This window comes from Panulirus ornatus, chromosome 12, assembly GCF_036320965.1.
Source record: "Panulirus ornatus isolate Po-2019 chromosome 12, ASM3632096v1, whole genome shotgun sequence".
In the NCBI taxonomy this organism is placed as follows: Eukaryota; Metazoa; Arthropoda; class Malacostraca; order Decapoda; family Palinuridae; genus Panulirus; species Panulirus ornatus.
In genome coordinates, this window is record NC_092235.1 from 54,692,368 (window position 1) to 54,720,307 (window position 27,940).

At 45.9% G+C, this 27,940-nt stretch overlaps 1 protein-coding gene across 5 annotated transcripts in view; it reads right to left on the minus strand.

Annotated features, from left to right (window-relative positions):
• Positions 1 to 27,940, minus strand: part of LOC139752068 (teneurin-a-like) — a 1,037,677-nt gene that overhangs the window by 446,426 nt on the left and 563,311 nt on the right. For all 5 annotated transcript variants that reach the window (XM_071667906.1, XM_071667907.1, XM_071667905.1 and 2 more), the window contains one exon: positions 16,473 to 16,685. In XM_071667906.1, the coding sequence (XP_071524007.1) occupies positions 16,473 to 16,685 (213 nt within the window). The remainder of the gene's footprint in view (positions 1 to 16,472; positions 16,686 to 27,940) is intronic.

Consider the following 27,940-nt stretch of genomic DNA (forward strand, 5'->3'; position numbering starts at 1 on the left):
GAAGCACTTGCCCAGGGAGCTACTGACTCCCCTGCCTTGAGTAGCTACGTACTGGAGCAATGTGGGTCTCACAGCATTAGGGTGTCGGGTCCTCGCTTTTAACAATGGGTGGTTGTGAATTTGGCTTTCAATAAGGAACTATTTTTGTAATTATCATTATCACTGTTAATATATTTATCATTATACTTACTACCTTTCTTCTTTTTCTTATTCTTCTTTCCTTATTATCATTATCATTATTATCACATCTATCGTTAATCTTATCATCATTAAAGTAAAACTGTGCAATAGTTAGAATGATGTATAGCTACTGGTTAGAAAAAAAAATGCGAGTTAAAGACAAACATGAGCAAATTTTGAGGTTAAAACGTGCGATTAATGACGAAAAGTTAGTACAGTTGTTGAAAAAAAAAAAAAAGAGAATGCGCAGTTAGTCCCTCAAAGGTGTGCGCACTGAAAATCTATAAAGGGAGATCGTGCACTTATTGGCACAGAAAGATGTAAGGTTAAATGGTTCAGAAAGATCCGTAGCTTACAGACGAAGGCCCCGTGGAAGGTACCCTGGAAAGTGCCACTGTGAGTGTCAGCATATTTCAAACTCCTACTCTGCCGTTGGCTGGAGGCGGGCGCCGGGCAGTGGGAGGGATGTTATGGGCCGGCTCAGACTGGTGACACACACTGGGCCTCCCCGCTAACCTGTGTTCTCATCCCCTTTGCAGTCAAGCTTCGAAATACATACAATTTTGTACCGTAGTAGGTTTGACTGCAAGCCTAAGAAGACTTACGGAACTTACACAGTACAGTTCCCAAGGAAGCTTAATACCACGAACAACAGATCGGCTCAATCTCTTAGTCAACTGGTTCTCACGTTCGACGATGAAAAAAAAATAGAAAAAAGATGGGGGACGCAAAGCGCTGCTCTAGTCCTATAATGCTCACTTCATCACGTTTTCCATTACGTCTCGTACTATTAATGGAAACACTACAATTGTAATTCGCCCCTTTTTTTTTTCCATTGTAATTCGCCCTCCACAAATAACTGTTACTGACATAGTCATTCCGTCATTTGCAAGTATACATAATACAACCCATTAAGGTTAAAGCGCCAAAATTAAAAAAATAAATAAATGCACAAACTGTTCTCAGAAATTTAGCATCGTTATAGCAATCTCCTCCGACAACGTATGGTTAATATATATATATATATATATATATATATATATATATATATATATATATATATATATATATATAGCTGTGAGGCATGGGCGATATATAGGGTTATGCGGGGGAGGGTGGATGTGCTGGAAATGAGATGTTTGAGGACAATATGTGGTGTGAGGTGGGTGCCATTTCATGTGTGCCGGGGTGGCGGCAGAAATGGATGAAGGCAGCATGTATGAATATGTACATGCGTATATATGTATATGTATGTGCATGTATATGTATGTATACGTTGAAATGTTTAGGTATATATATGTGCTTGTGTGGGCGTTTATGTATATACATGTGTATGTGGGAAAGGATCACAATTTTGCGCGTGATCAAGATATTCCTATGAGTCCACGGGGAAAATGAAACACGAAAAGTTCCCAAGTGCACTTTCGTGTAATGATCACATCATCAGGGGAGACACAAGAGAGAAATATAACAGTCAGTTGATATACATCGAAGAAACGAAGCTAGGACGCCATTTGGTAAACATGTGATTGTCAAAATCGACAATTTCTGTATGATGTTTTGCATTAAACGCTCTTAAACTCTTCCCCTATAAAACTAGAGCAGGTGGTTACCAACTGACCAGTCACTCATCAAGCAGGATACGAAATTTTACAGTTCTATTGTTCTCCCAATGGAGCGGTACAATTACGTGGGGAGAGAGACACAGCATGTAACTCCTGTAGACAATACAGACACACAATAAAATATCTATTTAATCTATTTTTCAAAGGAGAGCAAAAAGTATCTAATTCCTAAACACAAGGGAAAATAAGGTGAAACATTTTTACTGTTAACCTCGATTAATGATCAAAGTTGCCTTGCTTTAAACTGATGAGAATCATATAGCGAGTATCGTGAATGCATCACACACACACACACACACACACACACACACACACACACACATACACACACACACACATATATATATATATATATATATATATATATATATATATATATATATATATATATATATATATATATATATATATATATATTTATAAACATAATTATATTTTCCTATGAGTCCACGGGGAAATGAAACACGATAAGTTCCCAAGTGCAATTTCGTGTAATAATCACATCATAAGGGGAGATACAAGAAAGAAATAAAAGTCAGTTGATATACAACGAAGAGACGTAGCTAGGATGCCATTTGGTAAACAAGTCACTTGTTTACCAAATGGCATCCTTGCTACGTCTCTGCGTTTCCCCGGGCATTTCACGTCTACCAGCTTCTAGGAAACATTAAACCCTTAAAACAAACGCTCAAGGAGACAAGACCTATATACCTTCCTTTTGAAAATGATGTGCATCTAATGAGCCTCCAGCCGGAGCCTGAGGTACCTTGAACTCTGAAGCCTCGTATATTATAAACAATTTATACGCTACCCGGTTCACCTCCTTAGCCATATCCTGCTCACTGTAGCTGCTGTTGCTATGGGAAGCGGTGAGTGGAGAAGGTGCCTTCAGCCTGACAATTCCGTCTCTATGACTACAAAGACAAGGGATTTCTAAGATACTATCAATGTCTTCCTGTAGATAACTCGTCAAGGGCTGGTTATCGTTTCGGAAAGGCAGATCCCAACGCTGAAATTTTCACAGACCAACCGAAGGACGGTGTCTCAGAAGGCCTTAAGGTAAAGACAAGAGACCTGGGCAAACTTAGCGGGAGAGAGAGAGAGAGAATAAGGCTTTGTATGGTCAACATGGCATACTATTCTCGAGTAGAGAGGGGAGACAGTGTGCTAGTTAATACTGAAGAAAATGTGCGAGTCGAAATGGGGCATGATATTAAACTGTAAATATTTGGCATGTAAATAAATGACGATAGGGTTATGTAAGCGTCTGGGGTGTTAAGTTAATATGATACTGATCCCTGGAAGTATTTAGCATATGGAAATATCCGGTGGTGGACTAATAATAATGTATGTGACACTGAAGCAGTGACATTACTGCAGGTGGCACAGTACGAAACAATCTATCTATACCTCATTAAGAAAATCTTTATCTATACAAACGATCTATCCATACATTATTAAGAAAATCTGTATCCATGCAAACGATCTATCAATAAATTATCAAGAAAACCTCTATCCATACAATCTATCCATACATTAAGAAAACCTCTCGCCACGCATAACAGATCACCTTTGTTTAGTATGATCGGATGACCCCAAGACGTGCTGTCCTATGAGATCGAAGATCTTCAATTCACTTAACCATAATGGTACGACCCGTGTGCACGACGGTACAGCCTTCTGAGTACAAGACGACCCTTAAGGTGTTGACCAAAGGGTCATTACTCAAAGGTTTGTAACGTCGTGTTCTAAGGGGCCGGGTGTAGCGGAGACAAAGACTGGATCTGTGATGTCCCTCAACACATACCATTTAAGTTGTGTGTTTAGCTCAGCGTGTGGTGTGCAACAGCTATGACTCCCACACGATCATGTGATCTGTCGCTTACCCTTACATTCCGCTCGCTTCACAGCGTAGGGAGGGTATAATGCCCACTGGAGGTACCCAATGGGAAAAGAATATGTTCAATGAACACCCTCTCGTACTTCAATATATATATGCAAATGGAAGAACCATTGTGAAAAAAAAAAAAAATGAAGAGGCATCTATGATATGTTAATACAAAATATTAATCTTAAATACAACCAAAGCTTTAGGGAAGGAGGGGGGTAAAGCGTTTAGTAAAAAAGTATCCTCAGATATTTAGGGTTTGGTCAGTTACAACAAACACAAACACGATACTGGAAAATGACAGCCAAACAAAAACCAAAACAAAAAAAAATCCAAGATAAATAAATAGACAAAATCTTGACAAGAAGCACAAAAATTTAAAATTTTCGAGCATGGAAGAAAAATTGAAAAATCGACCCAAACATTAATATAATAAGGACAAACTCATTTCCTTTAAAGAAAGAATTTATATATACATTTCTAATTTACTCAAAAAAAAAAAAATCTCAGCAGCGACACGGGTTTATTGTTTCAAATGCAGATCACTTTTACAAAAGATTCAAGACTCAGGTTTAGTAGCTAACTAAGGGAGGGTGGTACAGACACGGAGGGAGTGAGGGAGTGAGATCGTTGGGAAAAAGCACTGTACGTGGAGCACCACACTAACTAGGCTAGGCCAGGCACAGACCAGAGGTAAGAGAGCATTGTAAGATAACCCACGAAGGCCTTACCTGCATTGAAAACTGTGGATATATAAAAGAGAATCAGCAATAATAGTAAAAGGGGGGGGGGGGGGAAGAAAACGGACACATAACACTGTGTTCATCATGTATTATTGACCAGATATTACTTGACACACACACACACACACACACACACACACACACACACGCACACACACACACTATTTCATTATATCATCAAAATTCAATAGACAGGTTTTAATGAAAGTGGCACTTAATATGGAAGCATCATTGGTGGCAAACATAATAAAAATATTTAATATTCAGATATTTCGAACAATTAGATAACATTTGTTTTCTTTTTTAGTTTTTGATGATGATGGTGACGATGATGATGACAATGATGATGATGACGATGATGACGATGATGATGATGATGATGACAATGATGATGATGATGATGATGATGATGATGATGATGATGATGATGATGATGATGATGACCTCAACAAACGAACAAATCATTAAGAACAGACTTCACACAACAGCAGTACCAGCACCAGCAGCAGCTGGACTATATACTCCTCAATTAGTCCCGTGTCCAGCACCAAATTCCATGTCAGAAACCCTACCACCGCCACCGCCACACACCACACCACACCACACCACCACCGTCACCATATCTTGTACGTGAACCTCAGCCAAGACCCCTCGCTCCTGCCTCAAACGCTGCTCCCCTCCCATTCCCCTCCCTCCATAACCTCTTCCCCCGACCGCCTGTAATTGTATGCGATTTGCCTCACATATATTCCACGTTTAGGGAAATGTATTCATGCCCAGGGCACATAGATTTGCAGAATATGGATATCTGAGATCGGAACACCTGCGCCAGCGGGCCAGGAATTCGGTATCGGGCTGTGTTATAGATTAAATGTTTAATGGTTAGCAAAATTCTATATATAATCGAGACATGGCGTGCGTGAGTTTCATATATATATATATATATACACATGAGTAGTAAAAGACTTAGTACTTTTAAAATGCTTAAAAGGACGGAGCCACAAACATGAAAATAAAATTGTGATGACACAGCTGAAGGGATCATCTTTACTTGACCTATGCTACTCGAAGGAAACTGATCAGATGCCTTTTGTATCTACGAGGAATATCACCTTAAGGATCATCTCCACTTTACTGACAATATCAGTAATTTTGTCCCTTACATCCTTATATCACCTTCTATTTTCAATGAATGCTTATTACACGTTTTTGTTGTTCAGTAACATGTATATGTTATTTGTTAACACAGAAAATGAGAAATCTATAAATAATTTAAGAGGCGTACCCGGCTAAGCGCCACTTCGTTATGTGGCTTAAGAGATATTCATTGACTTATGACTAAGCGATAGCAAATGGCGCATCTAGATCCTTAACAAAAGCTACTGACCTGCATTTCGACCAGCTTTACAGAGGGAAAATAAAGTTAAATCATATAGTATATAAATACCAATGTTAGCAACTGGTCTAATCCTTCTCAACGCTCTCCTGGTATTTCCGGAGTCTTTGAAACTCTTCTAAACTTTCACTTTCTCAAACACAGAGAATCCCATTCCTTTCTGTCAGATCTTCAGCGGTGTAAGGTCTACCGGTAACCTCCATTGTGTGACTTACTTTCGGTCCTTACATCACGGAAGTGGTGAGTCTTTCGTGTGGCCTTCGACATCTCTAGAGCACCTGACAGAGTTTGATATAAGTGTTTGCTTCCTAAAATTCCTTCCTTTGGTTTTTCCGCTTCTCTCTGTTCTATAATACAAAACCAACTGTCAAGTCGGCCTACGGCAGTAGTCACTGATGGAGCTTCGTTCCCATCTCAATCCATCAAGAGCAGTGTCTCTCATGGTTCTGTCCAATCGCATAATCTTTCTTTTTTCATAAAAAAAAAACTTCTTTCTCCAACATTTCACCCTACTCAGTCTTACGCCGTTCATTCTACACTACATATTCCGCACTCATTTTTTCCTCTCCCCTTCACTCCAATGCTCGTTCTCTTTCTCGTACTGAACATATCTCCACTCTTAGTCCAAGCCTGTGCAGTATCTTAGATTGTATCCTTTTTCTCATGCTCTTTATCTCTCGTGAGATGGTCATGATTGGGGGCTTCTCTGACCGTGCCACGCCCGGCCACCATCCATCCCAAAAACCTGAGCTGGGCGACTTCGCAGCTACTCTAAAGTCGATCTTTATAGGCTATCATGAGGATAAATAATCCCAGCAATACGTTCACAAACCTGTTACTTTATAGTCACATCTCGAAGTCTTTTTCTCTCTTGCATAAAACGGATTTCCGTAAGCTTTACGCAGGCCTGAACTACACCATGTTAAAGACACACCATCATGCTCGACAGAAGCTCCGCGTAAAGATCCACACGGCATTTCCGCACAAACTTCCGGGGGTCAGTGGCCATCGACCTCGTCAGCCTCTCACACTCTCTCTTAAAACAAGACGAGCGGATTGTGGAGGGAGACCTGTTACAGCGTTGTCACTGTCAATGTTTGTACACCTCTATACGAGGCCAGACTGGCCATAGGTAATCGACAAGAGTGGACATGCACTTCAGGGTGCGCCCTTCAGAAGTAGCCTGTGATCATACGATTCGTCTCCAACTCGACTCTCAAATCCTCTGGGAGGGAACTCCCAACCTCGGACACTCTCCACACCCAGGGACTCGGGAGGCCCGCTCTCTTCTCCCTTCAAAGAAGGCTCATTACAATCCAGAAGTGGAAGAAATTTGCACGGGCCCTGTGAGGCTGTTTGTGAGCAAAAGTCACTTTTGCTACAACTTCTCTCTCACACGTAAGAGCAACCGAGGGACCCCTGAGGACACAGAGACTCCTGTGAAGGAACAAGGTCTCTTGAGGGAGCGGGGACTCCCAAAGCAACAGATTCCCAAAGGCACGGGGAATCCAGAAGGCAAGAAAACTCCTAAAAACACGGGAGGAACTCTTAAAAGGCTCGGGGAACTCTTAAAGACACGGAGACTCCTCAAGGCAGGGGGGGACTCTTAAAGACAGGGGAACTACTAAAGGCACAAGGACCCCTAAAGTCACCTTGACTCCTCCTACCGGCTCTTAAAGGAGGGACAAAGGACGCCATGATTCATTAATCATCAAATACATGACAAGTTCGCCATCACTTGTTACGTATTAAGAAGGCCTCAGTTCGGACCGTCTTCAGAACGAGAACGTTGAAAAGATGAAAGATAATTACATAAGAATAAAAAGAAAAGAAAAGAAAAACGAACTGAAAAACGGAGAGACGCGGAAAAACATGAACACACAAACACACTGCGTACACAGACCAACATAAAGATAGACACGCGAGCATTTAATGGCCACCATTCGAGATCATAGTCTGAATTCTGTTATGACATTTACCTTCACAGGACCAAGAAGCAACGAAGAGAACAGAAAACCTTCGAAATCAACTTGTGCTCCTTTCCGAGAAAGACCTCCCTCCCCTCCAACACGAACCTCAGCTATAGCTCCCTCTTCCTCCCCATCATCTCTACAGATACACAATTTCAACATAAGGAAAAATTCTATTCACGTTACTGACTCTATAGACATACCTGACCACTATCCAAATATGGCGACTGAGTACTATGTATATTTAATATTTACCCAAGAGAAAGGGACGAGGGGCCCACGAACAAAACTGAGGGTAGGTAGGTAGGTAGGTAGATAGATGGGTAGGATGGTAGGTAGGTAGGTGGGTAGGTTGGTAAGTGGGTAGGTAGGTAGGTAGGTAGGTAGGTAGGTAGGTAGGTAGGTAGGTGGGTAGGTAGGTAGGTAGGTAGGTAGGTGGGTAGGTTGGTAGGTGGGTAGGTAGGTAGGTAGGTAGGTAGGTTGGTAGGTAGGTAGGTTGGTAGGTAGGTAGGTAGGTAAGTTGGTTGGTAGGTAAGCAGGTTGGTAAGTAATTAGGTAGGCAGGTAAGTAGGTAGGTAGGTTAGGTGATAGGTAGGTAGGTAGGTAGGTAGGTAGGTAGGTAGGTAGGTAGGTTGGGTGGTTTGTAGGTAGGTTGGGTGGTTGGTAGGTAGGCAGGTTGGCAGGTAGGTAGGTAGGTACGCTGGGTTGTAGGTAGGTAAGTAGGTTGGTTGGTTGGTTGGTTGGTTGGTTGGTTGGTTGGTTGGTTGGTTGGTAGGACAGATGGATGGATGGTTGGATGGATGAATGGATGGATGGTTGGTTGGTTGTTTGGTTGGTTGGTTGGTTGGTTGGTTGGTAGGTAGGTAGGTAGGTAGGTAGGTAGGTAGGTAGGTAGGTAGGTAGGTAGGCAGGTAGGTAGGCAGGAAGGTAGGTAGGTACGTTGGTTGGTTGGTAAGGGGGAAAGGTTAAGGGAGGGGAGTGAGTGAAGATCAGAAGGACGTCCTAGCCAGTGTGGGAAAGGGAATAGGGAAGGGGGAATATAAATAAAAGACGAAAAAATAAAATAGAGGATGAAGGAGGAGAGAAAGCCGGCAGGACACTTAGTCTGGAGCCCCCATACATGTATTGAACATTTTGAATACAAATAACCACTCCAGCCGCGGTCTTCCACAGGAATTCCAGATTGTACCATGTATTTTTTTCCCCCTGGAAACGTTTTCTGTAATGCGTTCCTTTCTTTTCTGGCAACAGTGGTCGTGATTTTTTCTAGGTGGGTCTCCCTATTTTTCTTCCCCCTCAGATGAAGCCCTTTGGTTTATCTTCGACATGTGTTACGGTTACCGGCAGTATGTGGTCGTCGACGTACACAAACGAACGTTTACAGGAACGACAACTGACATGCGGACAATGACCATGATATAAGCACGGGCCCACACGGGTTCGAATGTCCTAAGCCCCGGCATTCGGTACCACAGCCAATCCAGGTGTTCATCCTACTCTAAATAGGTGACTGGTTTAGGTTGAGGGGCGTGTGTGTGTGTGTGTGCATTTCGAACTCTCAAAGACATTTGACACCATACTCCTAGTGAAGCCTGGTGTTCATCAAAAAGCAAAATTACAATAATAATAATAATAATAATAATAATAATAATAATAATGATAATAATAACAATAGTAATAACAATAATGAAATAATAATAATAATAATAATAATAATAATAATAATAATAATAATAGTAATAATAACAATAATAATAATAATAATGATAATAATAATAATAATAATAATAATAATAATAATGATGAAAATAATAACAATAATAATAATAATAATAATAATAATAATAATAATAATAATAACAATAAAAACTATAAATGCTGAACCGGAAGTTCCCCGACCACACTGTCTACCAGTGGCTACACCACGAGCAAGAAGTCACCTTCGGCAAGGATGCATCATCCTTAATGGATGGAAAAGAGTACAGTCTGGTCAAGGAGCTTCACGCTCCAAAGGAAGCCCATCGTTCTCCTGCTCCTGGATGGAGGACAACCTCGAGGCTGCAGGAGGCCCCTTCGGAGCGTGTCTTGGAGGCGATACAGTAACAATAACTTCCTAAATGGTAGAGATCGAGAGGCCACATACTAACCGCTTCTTCAAAGTGAGGAAGTTCACAAGGTGTCTCACGGGGGTTCAAGTCTTGTGGCTACCGCTATTCCAGACCATTTCAAATGACTTTCCAGGAAGACTGGACTAAGTTTGTTGGTGAGGATAACATCGCGTGAGACAATATGGAATATCTGCGGTGGTGATGGGTGGTCAAACACTTAGGTTCCAGAAACTCCTCAGATACCTGAAATATGCACATTGAAGAAAATGGGGCACACTGAAATGATGCCCACTGATAAGTACCGTCTTGAGGGGAGGCAAGAACAGTAATCTTCCTTTGTGGGAGAGGGAACTGCGGTCGACAAGTCTGACAACACCACCAGAGCAAATACATACAGGAGAAATGTCAAACAACGGCACTGCATTCTGGTCTTTGCCACCAATGCTTTCCTAATGCACGAGCAACGGACTGGAAGAGATAAAGGCATATTAGACCCAAATCTAAGTCTGGAGCATCATTTCATCTCCCCCACTTATGTAGATTTACTGGAAAGGGTCCAACACAGCGCAATAAAATCTTTACTTAAATTAAGGGAGATAAACTATGGAAGAAAGTCACCGGCAGCCTTAGACTCCCTTGCGATGGAAGGAAGAGGGAGAAAGCGAAAGAAGATTACGACTTTTAAGTTACTCTGAGGATCTAATGATTGCGACGAGATCAGCTGCTTGAGGCAGCGAGAAACCAATTACCCGAGGAGGCATAACAGGAAACTGGGCCAGAAGTAACTGCGGAGAACAAAGAGATTTGACAGACTACATGACAGGAAATGCAGCCTCAGAGATGGGCGTCTCCATAACCAACAAATACACGTACATGAATTCTCTCTCTCTCTCTCTCTCTCTCTCTCTCTCTCTCTCTCTCTCTCTCTCTCTCTCTCTCTCTCTCTCTCCAATGCTTACTCCCTCTGACCAATGCCTCCTCCCTCAAAATGCTCGTCAAAGGTCAAGTCGGACTCACAAAAGACACAAAACTATCAATTACAGGAGAATGACTTGACAAAGGCACTCCCTTCCGCTCGACAAACACACACACACACACACACACACACACACACACACACACACACACACACACACACACACACACACACACAAACCTTGCCATAAAATTCTAAACACAATCAAACCAGGGCATCTTGCATTTTGAATACATATGCCTTGCTGGGGGCCCAGGGGCAGAGAAAAACTTCTTGGTGGAGTTTTGTAGACCAACTCCCTTGACTTTGTTGACTTTTGCGTTGGCCTCGGGTCTGTTTGTGCGATGGGGGGCGCGAAGGGCGAGGGAGGGAGGCAGTGTTTATTTGTGTGTAGGGTGGAGGAATTGGTGTGTACAAAAGTACGTGTGTAAGTGCAATGTCCTTATATATATATATATATATATATATATATACCGGTGTTCGTGAAAGCACATGAATGCATGTGTGCGCTTCCCTTATGTTATTTGTGATTGTATGTTGAACGGTAGCGTATGTGGGTCCACAAGTATATATTCTGTCAGTGCGTGTTGTGATAAGAAGGTATTAGTGTGTTTCATCACTCGTGGTCTATCAGCATCATGTGCAGCAGCGGTAATAACAGCAGGTCAGCGATAATATTACAACAGCAGCAGTGTCAGGAAATGGTAAGACATGGCAGGGGATGAAGGAGCCACAGGAACGATAGAATACACACACACACACACACACACACACACACACACACCACAGCCACATACCCTCACCACACTTATACACTCCCTCACACTACCACATACCCACATACACACACCACACCTATAGGCTTCCTAAAACTACCACATACCCACAACACACACACCATCATAACCACATCTATGCACTCCCTTACAACAACACATACATACCGCCACCACAGCCATACACTCCCTCACACCACAACACATTTCAGTCTCATCAGTGCATATCTAGATACTAAATAATGCTCGAAGACGATTTCTATAAATCTACATAAATCCATATATATATACCTCTACTAGGCCAAGCACAACCGCTACCTATAACAGACTAAAGCAACTAACGCTCGTTACAGTCAAATCAAGCTTGATCAAACCAAGCATAATTACCCAACTACCATTACTGGAGTAGTTACCCTTCTCTTCAGTAGAGGTGCTGGACGAATCTCCCTGTGCGTTGGCCAAACTAAAGACAGCCGACCCTGAACCTTCCACAGTTACACACAATGAAAGAGAGAGAAAGTAAAATGGATAAACAAAATTAAATTAAACACAATAAAACGTCAATAAAAAAAAAGAAATACAAACGTGTGACAGTATCACTCTGAAACGTTAGAAAACACTTATTTTTTTTGTTTTTGTTTACAAAATAAAAGGAAAAATCTGGAAAAAAAATCTTTACGAGAAAACAAAATACGTTATTCAGGTTATTAAATGGAATTCATCAATGAAATGCATAAACACAGTGACACAGCCAACTGTAAAGTAAAAAGAAAAAAGGAGATAAAAAACATATATAAAAGAAAATATCTAAAACAAAAACAGGTCAGAAGGCTAACACATGAACGAATTACACACGAAAACTCAAACAAAATAGAAAATCAAAAGAATTATAACTAAACCTAAAAACATACGAGGAAGTAAACTCTTTTACAAAACTAACTTACCGAGAAGGGAAATAACCTACGCTAACAAGTAAATAACTCCTGCACAACAGAAGATCCCTAGACCATCAACAAAGAGAGAGAGAGAGAGAGAGAGAGAGAGAGAGAGAGAGACTGGGGTGGGGGACAGGGGACAAGACGCAAGAGGAAACTGGGCTCAGGAAAAATATATCTACGGGCAAAGAATTGGCAAGTGCGACATGGGGACGGGTGGTGGGAGAGGAGGAGGGAAGGGAGCGGGAGGTAACAAGGCTGTTAAGAGACTTTATTGCTCGTCACATTACCATACCAAGTATATGTAAACGAGGGCTAAATACCCAGGTGAGGAGAACTAACAGGGAAACCCGCACTTAATCTTGCCAACTGTCGCGGTGTACCTTCCCCTGAAGACGACCCCAAGAAACTATCCCCACGACGGACAACACGCGTCACTTACCCCACCACCCTCCAGGCACAGACCCCCTCGCCACCAGGCACAGACATCCTCGCCACCAGGCACAGACCCCCTCGCCACCAGGCACAGACCCCCTCGCCACCAGGCACAGACCCCCTCGCCACCAGGCACAGACATCCTCGCCACCAGGCACAGACCCCCTCGCCACCAGGCACAGACCCCTTGCCACCAGGCACAGACCCCGCGCCACCCCACTCCAGGCACAGACCCCTCGCATCCACACTCCAGGCACAGACCCCTCGCCACCAGGCATAGACCCCTCGCCTCCACACTCTAGGCACAGACCCCTCGCCACCACACTCCAGGCACAGACCCCTCGCCACCACACTCCAGGCACAGACCCCTCGCCTCCACGGAGTAAACTCCTCTTTACTTCGGGAATAAAGTTACCAGCAAATGTATCTACATGTCTTTATTTAATAGAAAAAAAAAACAAGATTTAACTTTCAAGAAACACAGACCATGCATGGAAGGGGTTCACACAAAGTCTCCTGTACAAACTGGACTTTTTGAAAAGATGGTGTTCGACCCCATACCAACCTCTTACTGCAACTTAGCTCTGGTTTTGTTTGAACGATGCCAAGATAATCATCTGGGCCGTTTTCTGACGGTGGTTTACCACACAACTGAAACTTTCAGGATCGGTCTACAGCGAGACACCTCCTGAGGATCAGGGGCCTCCAGCTTCTTAATGGAGGGATGAAGACATTCTGTACGAGAGTTCTGATGCCTTATTGGCCGGCTGTCAAATCCCACTGACTTGGGGATTTCCAGCATGACCTACAACCTCTCTCTCTCTCTCTCTCTCTCTCTCTCTCTCTCTCTCTCTCTCTCTCTCTCTCTCTCTGGAGCATCACCATTCTTTCTCTTAGACACATTCCCCCAATTTTCTTTCTTTCCCTCTGGCAATCAAGGCGTCATACTGACACACCTAGACCCTACCGGTCCTCGTGTGTGATTGACCCTGACCCACACACACACACACACACACACACACACACACACACACACACACACACACACACAAGACGTTTGATCATTTTCTCTTACTTTCCAAAATGAAAACAAAACATGCTGCCAAACCTCAACCAGGATGGATCACAGCTCAGAAATCATCTCTCCACCTACAGATGCGGCAAAACATTCCACTAAACCGTAGAACACACCCGGTAATTTTGAGACACCACCATGTGGGCCGCCACGGTTGTCTGAGTGTTCTATTGCATATGCTCGCCATTATTTACACGAAGTGCTCTTTGATCTGGCTTACATCCAACTTCAGGAGGAAATACAAATTACAGCCAGGCTGGCGGAGTCTGCTAAAAGACGAAAAGGTTTTCTACATTTAATTAATGTCCTCTTAACGCAGCATTCTCCGAGTTACTTCTTATCCTCGAGGTACTTTCTACAAAAGCGGGACACTAAAAGAGGTATACAGTATACAGGAGGGAGGCTCTTCTCTACAAAGGTCTACATTTTACCTCCTCGGTTACCTGTGATGCCCCTGGATGTGCTGGGTCTGGTGGGGTCGAGGCTGTGCTTCGGCACGGTCTCTGAATTCAGGTTGGTCTGCTTCGCCTCTGGCGTCTGGCCCGCTTTAACCTCAGAGGTTTTCTTGGTTTTGAGCTCCGACTTCTGGCTGGATTTGGGTTCGGAGGTTTTAATGGTTTTGAGCTCTGGCGTTTGGCTAACGTCTGTCTCCTCAGTCTGGCTGGCTCTGTGTTCCAACTTTTTCCTGGTTTTCTCTTCCTTTTTGCTGTTCTGCCTCTGGCCTTCACCTGGAGGAGGCGGAGGAGGAGGAAGAGGGTCTTCTTGTGCGCTGCTATTTTTGGCCGCCTGATTTTCTTCAGCGCTCCCACCTTTCATGATGCTTTTGCTATCTTTATCTGGGACAAACCGAAGGATGAGGAAAATAGGGGGAGAGAGAGAGAGAGAAAAAAAAAAGGCTAAATTAAACATTGCTGGCTAACTGGACCTTACAACATATACTGGACATCCTCCCTGACGGAAAAAGGGGGAAAGGATAGCTCTCTCTTGCTCTCATTCGTACAAGACGTAAAATAAGCTACACTGGAGCGTTGCTGGTGTGCAACCAAGCCATCCAGTGTTTCTCTGCCACACCCCCTCCACTCCGCGTCGGATACAATCCCTTGTTTCTCAATCAAGGCCAATGCTCAAGGGGTTTAAGTCCCGTCTAACTCGTGTGAACTCGAGGATACAAGTGACAGATGTGTATATACCTCGACTCCACATATTTTCTACGAACACTTTTCTGTTTTTTTTTGTTTTTACTTCTTTTTTTTCCATCAATATTTTTGTGTCAGTTAGGGTGGGTGGGGGGCATTTTTACGTGACGTGTCAGTTACAATTTCGTGTTATTATGGCAGAAGTAAAACCTGCCTATCATTCCATGATGCATGATAATCGTATCTGTTGCAATACATCGTAAAATAAATAACAATTCCTGAAAATGTATTCCCAGAATGCAAAGTTCATTACGTTTTACTGGTAGCTTATATCTGTTTGACAAATGTACGGCTTTATTGCAGAAGTGCGTTAATAAAAATGCGATCCAACAATACATCCTATATGCTGGCAACCCTGGCTCTCTGACGACTGAGGAAGATGGTCAACACTGCACGAGTCTACACTTGTTCCTCGTGAGAACGAGGGTTCGAACCTTGAGGACGACGGATACGATCCCTGTGAGTAAATTGGCTTAACTCTCACAACCAAGGATCGTACCGTCGGCGCCAGGGGAGGGAGGGTTTACGTCAGTGGTACGTTTTCCCCCAGCACGTGGCAGGCGCCAGTCTCAAAGTGAGAATGACAAAGGGCGAGCGACGCAAAATATCGTCGTGACAAACCTGACTCTACGTCAAGAGGTTGAGACTCTGAATTTACGAGCGTTGACTCACAGCACGTCTGCTACATGTCAACTGACAACATCAATTCTGTCATATAGCCTATTCCGTCATAATAGATGCTTTATAATATGGGTCTTACGTGTCATTTTGGGGTGATACCTTACCCTCCTGACCCAGGAGTCCCTTCTATCCTTATGAGGATATAACGCTTTAGTTTATAATATACACAAAAATGGAGGATATCAATGTCCTTTTCATCTACATGTCACGGATCATTTCACTAAGGACGTCACACACACACACACTTCGAACTGGTAGGGTGAATGACTGCTTAATCATCATGGGAAGTTTACGGTAAGTATACACACATGGGTAGTATACATCAGTATATACTTTCCGTGTGGTAGAGCACGATAGAGTATACGCCAGGCTACTATCCACGTGATGCAGACGAATACCTCCACTCCTGCCTCCCAGCGGAAGGAGGAGGCGGAGGCTCCTGCCTCCTGACAGAGGGAGGAGGAGGAGGAGGAGGAGGTCAAACTCACCTTGAGGGAGGAAGACGTTGGAGTTGGGCTGTTGGTAGGTGTCGTCCGGGTGATGGTCCTGGTAGTGGGGCGATGGGGGAGCCACCGATGTGTTGTTGGCTGAGGGCGGAGCGCCCCCTGCCCTGCGGGAGGCCGCCAGGAGAGGGTGGTGGTGAGAGGGGCCCCGGATGGGGATCTCCGGAGGTGCTGGGTCAGGCGGCGTCCCCGCTGCGTCTGAAACAAGGTGATTCAAGGACGTTAAGAGCGTGTCAGGAAAAAAGGACGATAACACGGTAGTTAAGGGTTGTAAAGTCACGAGATGCAAGAGGAATGAATGAACCAGCAGGAGGAGGGGACTGTGTCGTGCCTCAAGACAAGAGGAGTGCAAGATGAGCATCAGACATTATCATACGTAGTGAGTGAGGTGTTCCTGTATCAGGGAGAGTGTAACTTGGTCTGTTATTGTGTACATGGAATTTACACACAATTATTGACTAGTCAGTGACCAACATGCGTCGCAGTTTCTACTTCGATCTCTTAAGCACAAGGATACGACCCATGATTACGACCGTAACGACCCCTGAGCACGACGGTAACGGACAATTAAGCATAATGGCCTTGTCTTTGGCCTAACCATTTGACCAGAACCTCTTAAGTCCGGTCAGGCTATTCCATCATTATATCCAGATGTCGTATCGTCTTACTCAAGCCGTCGTATCACCGAACGCAATAAATTTTACGCCAGTCGACCAGCACTGAAAACCAAGAGCATGCGAGACATTAGCCATCACATCACCAAGAGGAAACATGACCATCAGGCGTCATGACCAGTCATGTGTGTGTGTGTGTGTGTGTGTGTGTGTGTGTGTGTGTGTGTGTGTGTGCATGGGAGGAGTGCAGTAGCTTCAGAGAGACTTCTACTATACACTACTACTATGACGCACTGCGGTCGAATTACATATGCAGTGAGAACATGTTGTATGGTGTCCCAATGATCTCGAACACCTGAAGAAGGTGTTCACGATCTACTGATTGCTTGCTGTTGAACTGAAGTTGACGGCCTTAACTGTTAACTGTCCCTGACAGCTGACACATCTGAATCTATAAGCCTTAATAACCAACCAACCAACCAATCGTGCTGTTCTGATGTTCTAAAATATCTAAAAGACTATGGTGGAGGTGGAGGTGATGAGGTGGTGGTGGTGATGATGATGATGATGATGATGATGATGATGATGATGATGATGATGATGGTGGTGATGGTGATGGTGGTGGTGGTGGTGTTGGCGATGGTGGTAGACTGGGGAAACACTCGTCTGATCTCCCCCACAGAGGGAAGGAGACGAAAAGAAAACAAAACAAAAAAAAATCTTTTTTTATTCTATCATGACCCAAGATGAAATTGTTGTTATTCCTGTAAGGCAATTACCGGTGTGGTGGCCACATCCTAACACGCACAAGACCTTTGATGTCCACAGATACTGGCGCACACACACACACACACACACACACACACAAACACATATTTTTTCCTACCATTTGCACGTTATGGCACAGACATACAATGGGACTCTAAGCACACAGAGGACCGTCGTCATACACCTTGGGGGAAAAATAGCCACGACATAAAACATCCTGGAAATTAGCGTAATCCCATGTGGGATTTACCCCATCCCTACCCCAGCATCACCCTCCCTCGCTCTCCTCACCATCCCTAACCCTCATCCTCCCTCACTCGCACCCTCCCCCCCCCAAACATATGGCTAACCCCTCCCATCCCTCAGCGACTCCCAAGCCACGTGGCTAACTCCCTCACCCTCCCCTGGTGGCGGGCGTCGGTATATTCCTGTTTAATCCCCTGCTCCTCCCCCTGACACGACCCAGGCGTGGCCGACTCCCCTAGGATAAAGCCACGTTATCAACTGCTCATCTACACGTGGCGGATAATCCCTTGTGGTCCAGAGAGTCGCGGGGAGGGGCAGTGCTCTCTGACGTCATCGACAAAAGGGGAGGAGCGGAGGGGGGTGTTGTGACGTCATCCTGGCAGTGACCAGCCGGCGTGGTGCGCGGCAGTGACCAACCGGCGTAGTGAGCAGCAGTGACCAATCGGCGTGGTAAACAGCAGTGACCAGCCGGCGAGTTGAGCGGCAGTGACCAGCCGGCGTGGTGAGCGGCAGTGACCAGCTGGCGTGGTAAGGGACAATGACAAGCCGGCGTGGTGATCAGCAGTGACCAGCTGGCGTGGTGGGCGGCACCGACCAGCTGGCGTGGTCAGGAGTAGTTGACCATCTCGCCTCCTGTTTGTGCGCTAACAGTGAGTTGAGCAGAGAGAGAGAGAGAGAGAGAGAGAGAGAGAGAGAGAGAGAGAGAGAGAGAGAGAGAGAGAGAGAGTAAATCCCCCGAAGTGCACTGAAGCGGGCGGCAGGCCGTCCAGTCTCCCTCCTGCATATGTGTGTGTGTGTGTGTGTGTGTCTACATGAGAGAAGGCATCCCTCTGCTCCTCCTCTCTCATCTGCAGCGCTCCAGAAACTCTGGCCATGACGCCCGGCACACAGGGAGAGAGAGAGAGAGGGAGCCAGGACTTCAGTGGCAAAGTTTGCCTGGCGATTCTCTGATCTCTGCAGGTGTGTTAATTCCCGAGGTGTATACGTGTGTGTGTGTGTGTGTTCAGAGGCCCCGAGGAGCCGAAGAGGGGAGGAAAGGCCGCTGCAACGAGGCTTCTTCATTACTCGCTGGACGTGATGACGTACTGAAGGACTGGGAGTAAACAACGGGGCGTCGCAAGCAAAAGATCGAGAAGACGAGTTCCATCACGTCTCGGAAACTTGTGGTGCGACGGACGACCGGGTCCTTGGCACTTAAAGGGAAAGAAAATGTGTGGAAAATGAACGTGAATGAATGACTGAAGGATATCAAAGTACTGCAAGTTCTGATTTCTCTCACCTTTTGTGCCCTTTGAGCGCCACGGTGCGATCCTTAGAGTACGACAGAGCCGTTACCTTCGTGCTCCAGCGTCGCAACGTCGTCCTCCGAGTCGCACCGTCGCACTCAAGGGCTTACAAAAATGCAGAAAGTACGTCTACCTCACTACACGTGGACTTCCCCGGCAGGACACATCACCAGGACCTATCTCTGTTTGACGCTTGGAGGCAGCGAGAGATTACTGTCACCAGAACTTCCCTCCCTCCCTTATCCCACCGGCACCTCGGCCCCTGCCATGTCTCCCCCCCCCCCCCCCCCCCCCAACCAACAGGCCAGCGAGCCAGCCAGCCACCTCCCTCCCTGCCAGGGTTCACATATGTTTAGACTTCCTGGCTGAGAAAATACAGCATAAATAGAGCTTCTCCGGGAAATACAGTTGGCGACGTATTGACAATACTTTACTGAAATTTACCTACTTTTGTGCCCGGCGGAAGCTTGGCGTACCTGTCGTTTATTCTGTGTTCAGCTTGTCTGGGTATAATTTGAAGTCCCGCGGGGGCCTCTGCCACCAGCAACTCATTTCGGAACAAGAGAAAACTCGTAGACTCACTTACGCAGTTGGAGGAAATTAATACAACTCATTTTCTGTCCGAGGCATCGATATATGCCTGGGGGGGGGGGGCCTCCTCCTCCTCGACTTGACGAATGTTCAGCGTGGAAACTAGAAAAGCTTGGGGGTCTCTTGAAGGTGGGGGGGAAGGGAAGGGAGAGACGGGGCACAACTTACATCACCAAAACCGACACTACATACGAATGGGTTCACCTGACACGAGTGGAAAAACACTGAATGTAATCAACGAACAGAGAGGCCTTGATGACTACACGTGTTTGGGTAATGGATTTCAAAGTAGCTTTCATCATCAGGAGGCTTGGGTTTAACTCGGCTCTCGAGGCCACTGGCCTTGGCGAGGACTTTGGTTCGTCATCGGATCCTTCGACATGGGCAATGTAAAAGCACGCTACCACGAGCGCTCTATCACAAGGACTCGACCATAAGCATGTGACCTTTCAACATCCCTACCCACAAGTCATTCTCACCACACGTGTAGGCAACCTAAGGCCTCGTTCACAAGAGCGTGCATTCACGTCGCGTGAAAACGCGGGCGGGTTAGAAATCCGCAGGCTTCAGTGAGAGCGTTCACACGGGCGGGAGCGGGAAGATTTCACGCAGCCAGCGGGGGAGGGTAGATACAGGACGTGTGCCTGTACTGCTCGCCTCCGACGGGTAAAAAAAGATGTGGCGGGTGCTCGCAATGATCATATACCAGTGGAGTATTTCAGACGAGCTGGTTCTGTTCACCGTGTCAGTTGTGGTTCATCTCTGGAGGGGCACAGTACGCTGTAAAGTGCCTCTCACTATTTGTTAAGTATTTACAAGTATTTGTGATTAATAATATGCATTATATACCCATCTACCTCTATAAATCTATCCATCAATGTACCGTAAATATCTACAATTGTCTATCTATTCATCTACATTAGATGGCTCATCATGATAATGTAATAAAATATTGCAGAACAACGCCATGGCTAGCCATCATGACACACAATGACTCACATTACTCACCCTCCCCTCACGACGTCTTTTCCTCATAACTTTACTCATCCAGTACACATGGGGGGGGGGGGGGGGGACATGCAACGCTGTCTCTCACACCTGTGTCGCAAGATACCGCCGTCAAAAAGTCGACTGTCTCACTCATGTGTCTCAGGTTACAGCTATGTGACACTGACTCTCCTTCACATACCTGTGTCTCACGTAATGTCACACGTCTCTCTCTCTCTCTCTCTCTCTCTCTCTCTCTCTCTCTCTCTCTCTCTCTCTCTCTCTCTCTCTCAAACCACGGCGTCTCTCTGGACAACAAAACAGGAACAGTGAGTTGTTTTTTCCTGTTTGTATTCGCTACCAAGTACCTCGCCATGGCAACCTCGGTGTCTCGTGAGCTCTATGGAAGAGGAGAACGACGAACAACTCCCATGGAAGAGTGAGAAATATCGTGCAGACTGAGAGCAACAGAAAGCCTCCTTTTGGATAACGCTACGAAAAAAAAAAAAAAAAAAACGCTGGAGTGGGAGCAAGGACCATCAAACAAGTGTACATATATTCAATCAGCGTAAGTTCACACACACACACACACACACACACACACACACACACACACACACACAATCTATGTTTATAGGTGTATTTCTTCTCTAAGACGTATGTATCTTAGGAAGCGAAGATATCGACTGACACGTGACGATATCGCCAGCGTTTCACCGAACAACCTTTACTTCGCCAGATAAGTTCTCCGTGTGACGGGGAGCTGGCGTCGTGTGCTCCTCCTTGACCGGGTGGTGTGGGGTAGCGCCAACACCACCCAGCAGCAGCAGCGGTGGTGGTGTTGTGGAACCACCCCCGGTCCTCCATGTGTCTAAATGGTTTTATTTGGTTGGTCTCCGACTCCGTCCAATCTCCCGTCAACTTCGTGCGTTCATGTACCGCTTGGAGTCTTCTCTTCCACGCTCTCCTCTCTCTCTCTCTCTCTCTCTCTCTCTCTCTCTCTCTCTCTCTCTCTCTCTCTCTCTCTCTCTCTCAAAACCGGAGCATGCAACTGCACTCTTCAGAATATGTGATATAAACACTTTCGATGCTGAGGGGAAAATATAGAGTCGAATACAAAGGCGAATAACGGAGGGACACCAGCAATCTTAAGGCATTACCTCCCAGAGCTCGTGGCTCCGTCAGCCATACCGGGGAGATATTCCCACCATCATCTTACCTCACCACGCGTACCTTGCGTTGATCTTGGAGGTGAGTCTCCCCTCACACCTCTGTCCGGGATCAAGGCACATCTTCGCTCCTCTGACCACAATCAGGCTGTCTGAAGCCGCGGCTCGTAGGCCACAACATGGCTGTTCGGGCTCACTTTTAAAGACATCTCTCTGCTTAGTTTTCCAACTTTTCCCCCTAAGTCACATATCAGTTACTTAATACAACCTTCCAACGCGAAGAATTTCTGTTTCCTTCGCTCTCATGCTTTCCTTTCCCGCCTGGCGAAGTAGCGTCAGGACCAGACGACTGAGCCTTCGAGGAGGAAAAAAAAATCCTCTCTAGGCTCCTTCTTCCGTTCCTAATTTCAGAAAGTGATAATACAGGAGGCACAGACTTCCAGACTTTTTCACCCCCTCCTCCCCACTCCATCACCACTACCATAGCACTCCACCCCCCCTCCCCCCATCCCCAAAGATAGCTCATATACAACCCAAAAAACAAACAAACTTGAAATTATCATACAACTGTATCGCTTTATATTTTCAGAACTAATTTCCCGATAACGTATTCAATAAACATTTTATTCGCAATAACTTAAAAGTAATTGTAGAGTCATACGCGGCTTTATGAACGCCGTTTTTCCCACAACGGTTCGTCTGCGTCTGACTTTTAATAGCGAGGAGTGAAAAGGATCCAGAGTCACGGTCGTATTTCAAATAAAATCAGTAACAGTGGAAACACACACACACACACATACCCCTCTCCATCTGAAGAAAACTGAACACGTACGAAAAGAAAAAGGAAATTTTCAATTTTCAGTAACAAGGATAGGGGCTTCCCCTAGAGGGGAGAGAGAGAGAGAGAGAGAGAGAGAGAGAGAGAGAGAGAGAGAGAGAGAGGAGGAGGAGGAGGAGGAGGAGGTCTCAGCGCGGATAGGCGGCCCACACGCCCACCAAAGCAGCCCCCTCGAAGCCTCGTCACAGCCCAACTACACGAACAGTTTAATGAATCAAAGCCCCGCCAGAGCCTCTAGTACACCAAGACCCACCAGAGCCCCCTTAGTACACGGGTCTCAGACCCACCAGAGCCCCCTCAGTACACGGGTCTCAGACCCACCAGAGCCCCCTCAGTACATGGGTCTCAGACCCACCAGAGCCCCCTTACACGGGTCTCAGACCCACTATAGCCCCCTTATACACGGGTCTCAGACCCACCAGAGCCCCCTCAGTACATGGGTCTCAGACCCACCACAGCCCCCTCAGCACATGGGTCTCAGACCCACCAGAGCCCCCTTATACACGGGTCTCAGACCCACCAGAGCCCCCTCAGTACACGGCCAGCTTGCGTACCGGTGACAGAGGGGAACATCGCTCAATAGGGGAATCCATTAAGTCCCAGTTTTGGCCAGCTCTGCCATGGGTTTTTCGACCGTAACTCCCTCGCCAAGCACTGCCTTGCTTGTTACAGCAGTTAATTTCAAAGCCAATTCCCTGAGGCTTATTGTATTATCTGAGGTTCCTACCCCCCTCCCAACCAAACCCTTCCCCCTCCCCCAAAAATGGAAAAAAGAAATGTTACAAAAATTGAATATCGGCTTTCATAGATTCGTTTAAAGTCATTGATATAAATGTGAAAGATTGTACAGCAGTAAATATAGGATAACGGATGTATGTGTGTGTGTGTGTGTGTGTGTGTGTGTGTGTGTGTGTGTGTGTGTGTGTGTGTGTGTGTGTGTGTGTGTGTTACGGGGAGAGAGCTTTGCACCCGTTTCCCCATCTCTTAACTTTGTGTACATACCATGTCAGACCTTGTGTATGCACACAGGCACGTGCATACCCCGCCTTACGCCACGTGTCCATCTATGGTCCAGCTCCAAAAGGGGAGGGTGAACACCTGGGATGGCTTTGGGCCGGTTGGCTACCCTACCCGGGAATCGAACCCGGGCCCGTTAGACTGGTGGGTTACATAGCTAACCACTGCACTATGGATCCTCGTGTGTGTGTGTGTGTGTGTGTGTGTGTGTGTGTGTGTGTGTGTGTGTGTGTGTGTGTGTACAGCTGCATGCTCCAGTTTTGAGAGAGAGAGAGAGAGAGAGAGAGAGAGAGAGAGAGAGAGAGAGAGAGAGAGAGAGAGAGAGAGAGAGAGAGAGGGTTACTTAACAGCTGGGCGGAACGACTGCGACAGAGGGTTAGCGCTATTCACTGAGGGAGGCGGCGCAAGGGAAAAGCTGGCGTCTATGAGAATTGTCCTGCACAACACTCCTCTCTCTCTCTCTCTCTCTCTCTCTCTCTCTCTCTCTCTCTCTCTCTCTCTCTCTCTCTCTCCTTCCTTGCCTCCCTCTCCACCTCGCCTCCCTCCCCACACCCCCTCGTTTCATTAATATGCATAGGACCTTCCAAAAACCCGAGCTTTTCACCTTGGCAGGAGTGGATGATGGCAGCGCTCCGCATTCAGCACCCGCCGCAGGAAAATTGCTGCCGCCATGGGCCAATGTTCCCACGGACGCACTGGAGGCATTCAGCCCCTTGAGAACGACGACGCTACGATCCCCGGGCATGACGGAACGACCTCTGAGCACGACGACACCTATGGTCCTTTAAGTACGACGTTTCGACCCTTGCGTATGATGCCCAGGCCTTCGACGCTACGACCCTTGGGCATGAAGTACTTCCGGTCTTCCAGCATGACGACACGACCCTTGGGTTACGATGCTCTGGCCTTTGTTCTGACCCATCAAGACTGAGGCCAAAGGTCGAGTCAGTAGACTTATGTGTGGTGCCGTCATGCCCTAGGATCGTATCGGCGTTCTTAGTGTCGATTACAGTTGGGATTTTCTCGCCCAAAATCACCAACTCCTCACGCTGGGCTCATCTAAGTCTTGCTAAAAGTTCAACGTTCAGGTGAGGATGCTTTACCATCGCCAAGCACCTGATGTTAGGTAGGGAGGGTTCCTCAAGTACTCCATCCCAGTCCCCCAGAATACTGGGCAAGCAGACCACCCGCCCTTCCACACCCCCCCGTCACATCACTAGTGTTTGAAGATGGACGACCTCCGTCTACACATCGCGGCCGACCCCCAACCTGCCCGTCTGCCTTGCAGATATCGCCAGTCTCCAAGACTACGAACCTACATCCACGAATATGACTAGCATCCCAGGTTACAAGAGCTGCCCCTCCCCCTCACAAAAAAAGAGGGCAGTTTAAAGTCACCAGTGAAGGTCGATAATATAGAGTATGACCCCTTCACCGTTTTCGAACTGTCAGTAGAAACGAGACAGAACGCTGAATGTGGGCAAAACAAAAAGGCAACAATGTATAAAATATCTTATCTATGGACGTCCAACGAATGCTCGTGATCTCGAAGTTATAATTTCCACCAACGAACATCAACACAACACTAGGATCCCTTTTATGAAGGGGTCCTGGGGATGTATATACCCCAGGACTTCGTGTATCCAGGGAGATTGTGCAGCTTCAAAGGTGCGCCTCACTCACAGTAGAAGGCACAGGATGAACTCCTCTGACGCAAGCAGGCCTTTGACAGAACTGTACTCTTGTTTCGTCAAATGACGATGATAACAGCCCGGCCAGAGGTGAATCTTCACTCCCAGTGTAACCCAAAGGAGGCAAAGCCCAACTCACACACACACACACACACACACACACACACACACACACACACACACACACACATACACACACACATATACATACATATACAAACACACACACACACACACATATATATATATATATATATATATATATATATATATAGATAGATAGATAGATAGATAGATAGATAGATATATAGATATATCTTTCATACTATTCGCCATCTCCCGCGTTAGCGAGGTAGCGTTAAGAACACAGGACTGGACCTTTGAAGGAATATCCTCTCCCGGCCCCCTTCTCTGTTCCTTCTTTTGGAAAATTAAAAAAAAAAAAAACGAGAGGGGAGGATTTTCAGTCCCCCGCTGGAAATATACAACGAAGAGACGTAGCTAGGACGCCATTTGGTAAACATGTGATTGCCCACGACAGACAACGAGCGTATCATAAACTTATCATGTGGACATGAAGGTGAATCGTTTACAAATTTTATCAACAATAAAGTTATCCAATTTGTATAGACCATCACTAATATTAAGATTATAATTCTTTGTGTATTTAATAATAGTAGATTCAATGGTATTTCTCGTGGTAGTGGAGTTAGAGTTAATAACTGAGATGGCATTACTCCAGTCAGTAATTCAATAAGTTTATGATACGCTCGTCGTCTGTGTTGGACAATCACGTGTTTACCATATAGCGTTCCTAGCTACGTCTCTTCGTTGTATATCAACTGACTGTTATATTCTCTCTTGTGTCTCCCCCGATGATGTGATTATTACACGAAAGTGCACCTGGGAACTTATCGTGTTTCATTTTCACCGTGGACTCGTAGGAAAATTCTTGATCACGCGCAAAATTGTGATCTTTTCCATTATATATATATATATATATATATATATATATATATATATATATATATATATATATATATATATATATACTGTGAGTATACATCACCTCTTGCCATCTTATCTGAATTGTACCGCATTTCTCCATACATAACCAACATTATACACAATCAACCAAAACTTTGCCGACACCAACGGACGAAATTACTGTGGGCCTTACAATACACCCTCCACTTACCATACATTAGCCTCCCTCGGCACCGTGGCTCTGTGGCCCTTCGATGGCGCGGGCCTAAAACTCAGTGCGAGTGTGTAGCGCGGGGGTACACGATAGCATCACCCACAGTGCGAGAGCTGTTAGTGCGAATAGTGTGGGCAGCGTTGGAGTGGCGCCGAATCCGGGGGGTGTCTGCAGCTACGGGGCTGTGCGAAAGCTGACTAGCGCGTGGCGACACACAGTGCGAGTGTAGGAGGGTAGTAGTGTGAACCTAATGTGAACAACAACAGTATGGGGTGCAGGTGTCGTGAAGGCTCTCAACTGCTGCCGCAGGGGGCGGCGCGACGGCCGCATGGTAATGTCACAGAGGGGAGGAGACGGCGCCGCTCCCGTCAGTGTGTGTGTGTGTGTGTGTGAATGTGCGTGTGTGTGAACGCAAACAACCCACCTCCAGAATTCCTTCCCCAACCAAATGGCGTTTCAGTATTTGGAAAGACTAGCCAGCATACCAGGATCACAATTATTCAACTTAATCTACATCAAGCAACCCCCAAGCACAGTCCACTCTATATATATATATATGGTCAGCAAATGTAACTCCTCACTCCATCTATCACCGGAGAGAGAGAGAGAGAGAGAGAGAGAGAGAGAGAGAGAGAGAGAGAGAGAGAGAGAGAGAGAGAGAGAGGGGAGGAAAATTACATCGGCGTGCGACCCCCCCCCTCCCCCGATTACTTTTGTGACAATTATCGGCGAGCGCAGCCCTAATTGCTCTGTGACAATTATATCGGCGCGCGCACCTCGTTTATTTTACGACGACTAACGTCATCCACCGTCAACCATTCCTCATTGACCGCTGAGTTCGAGGAGACACAAACACACACACGCACACATCAACGCCCATCAAACCACAATGCAAAGCTTCGGTTAAGACGTCTGCAGGCGAGAATCCTCCACTACCGGCGTTTTCATAAGGAAATCCGATTAACCGGACGGAGTAGAGTGTTCGGGGAACGCCCGTCTCCCGATCGATAAGTCACCACCATCACCTCCTCCTCCCTCCCCGCTA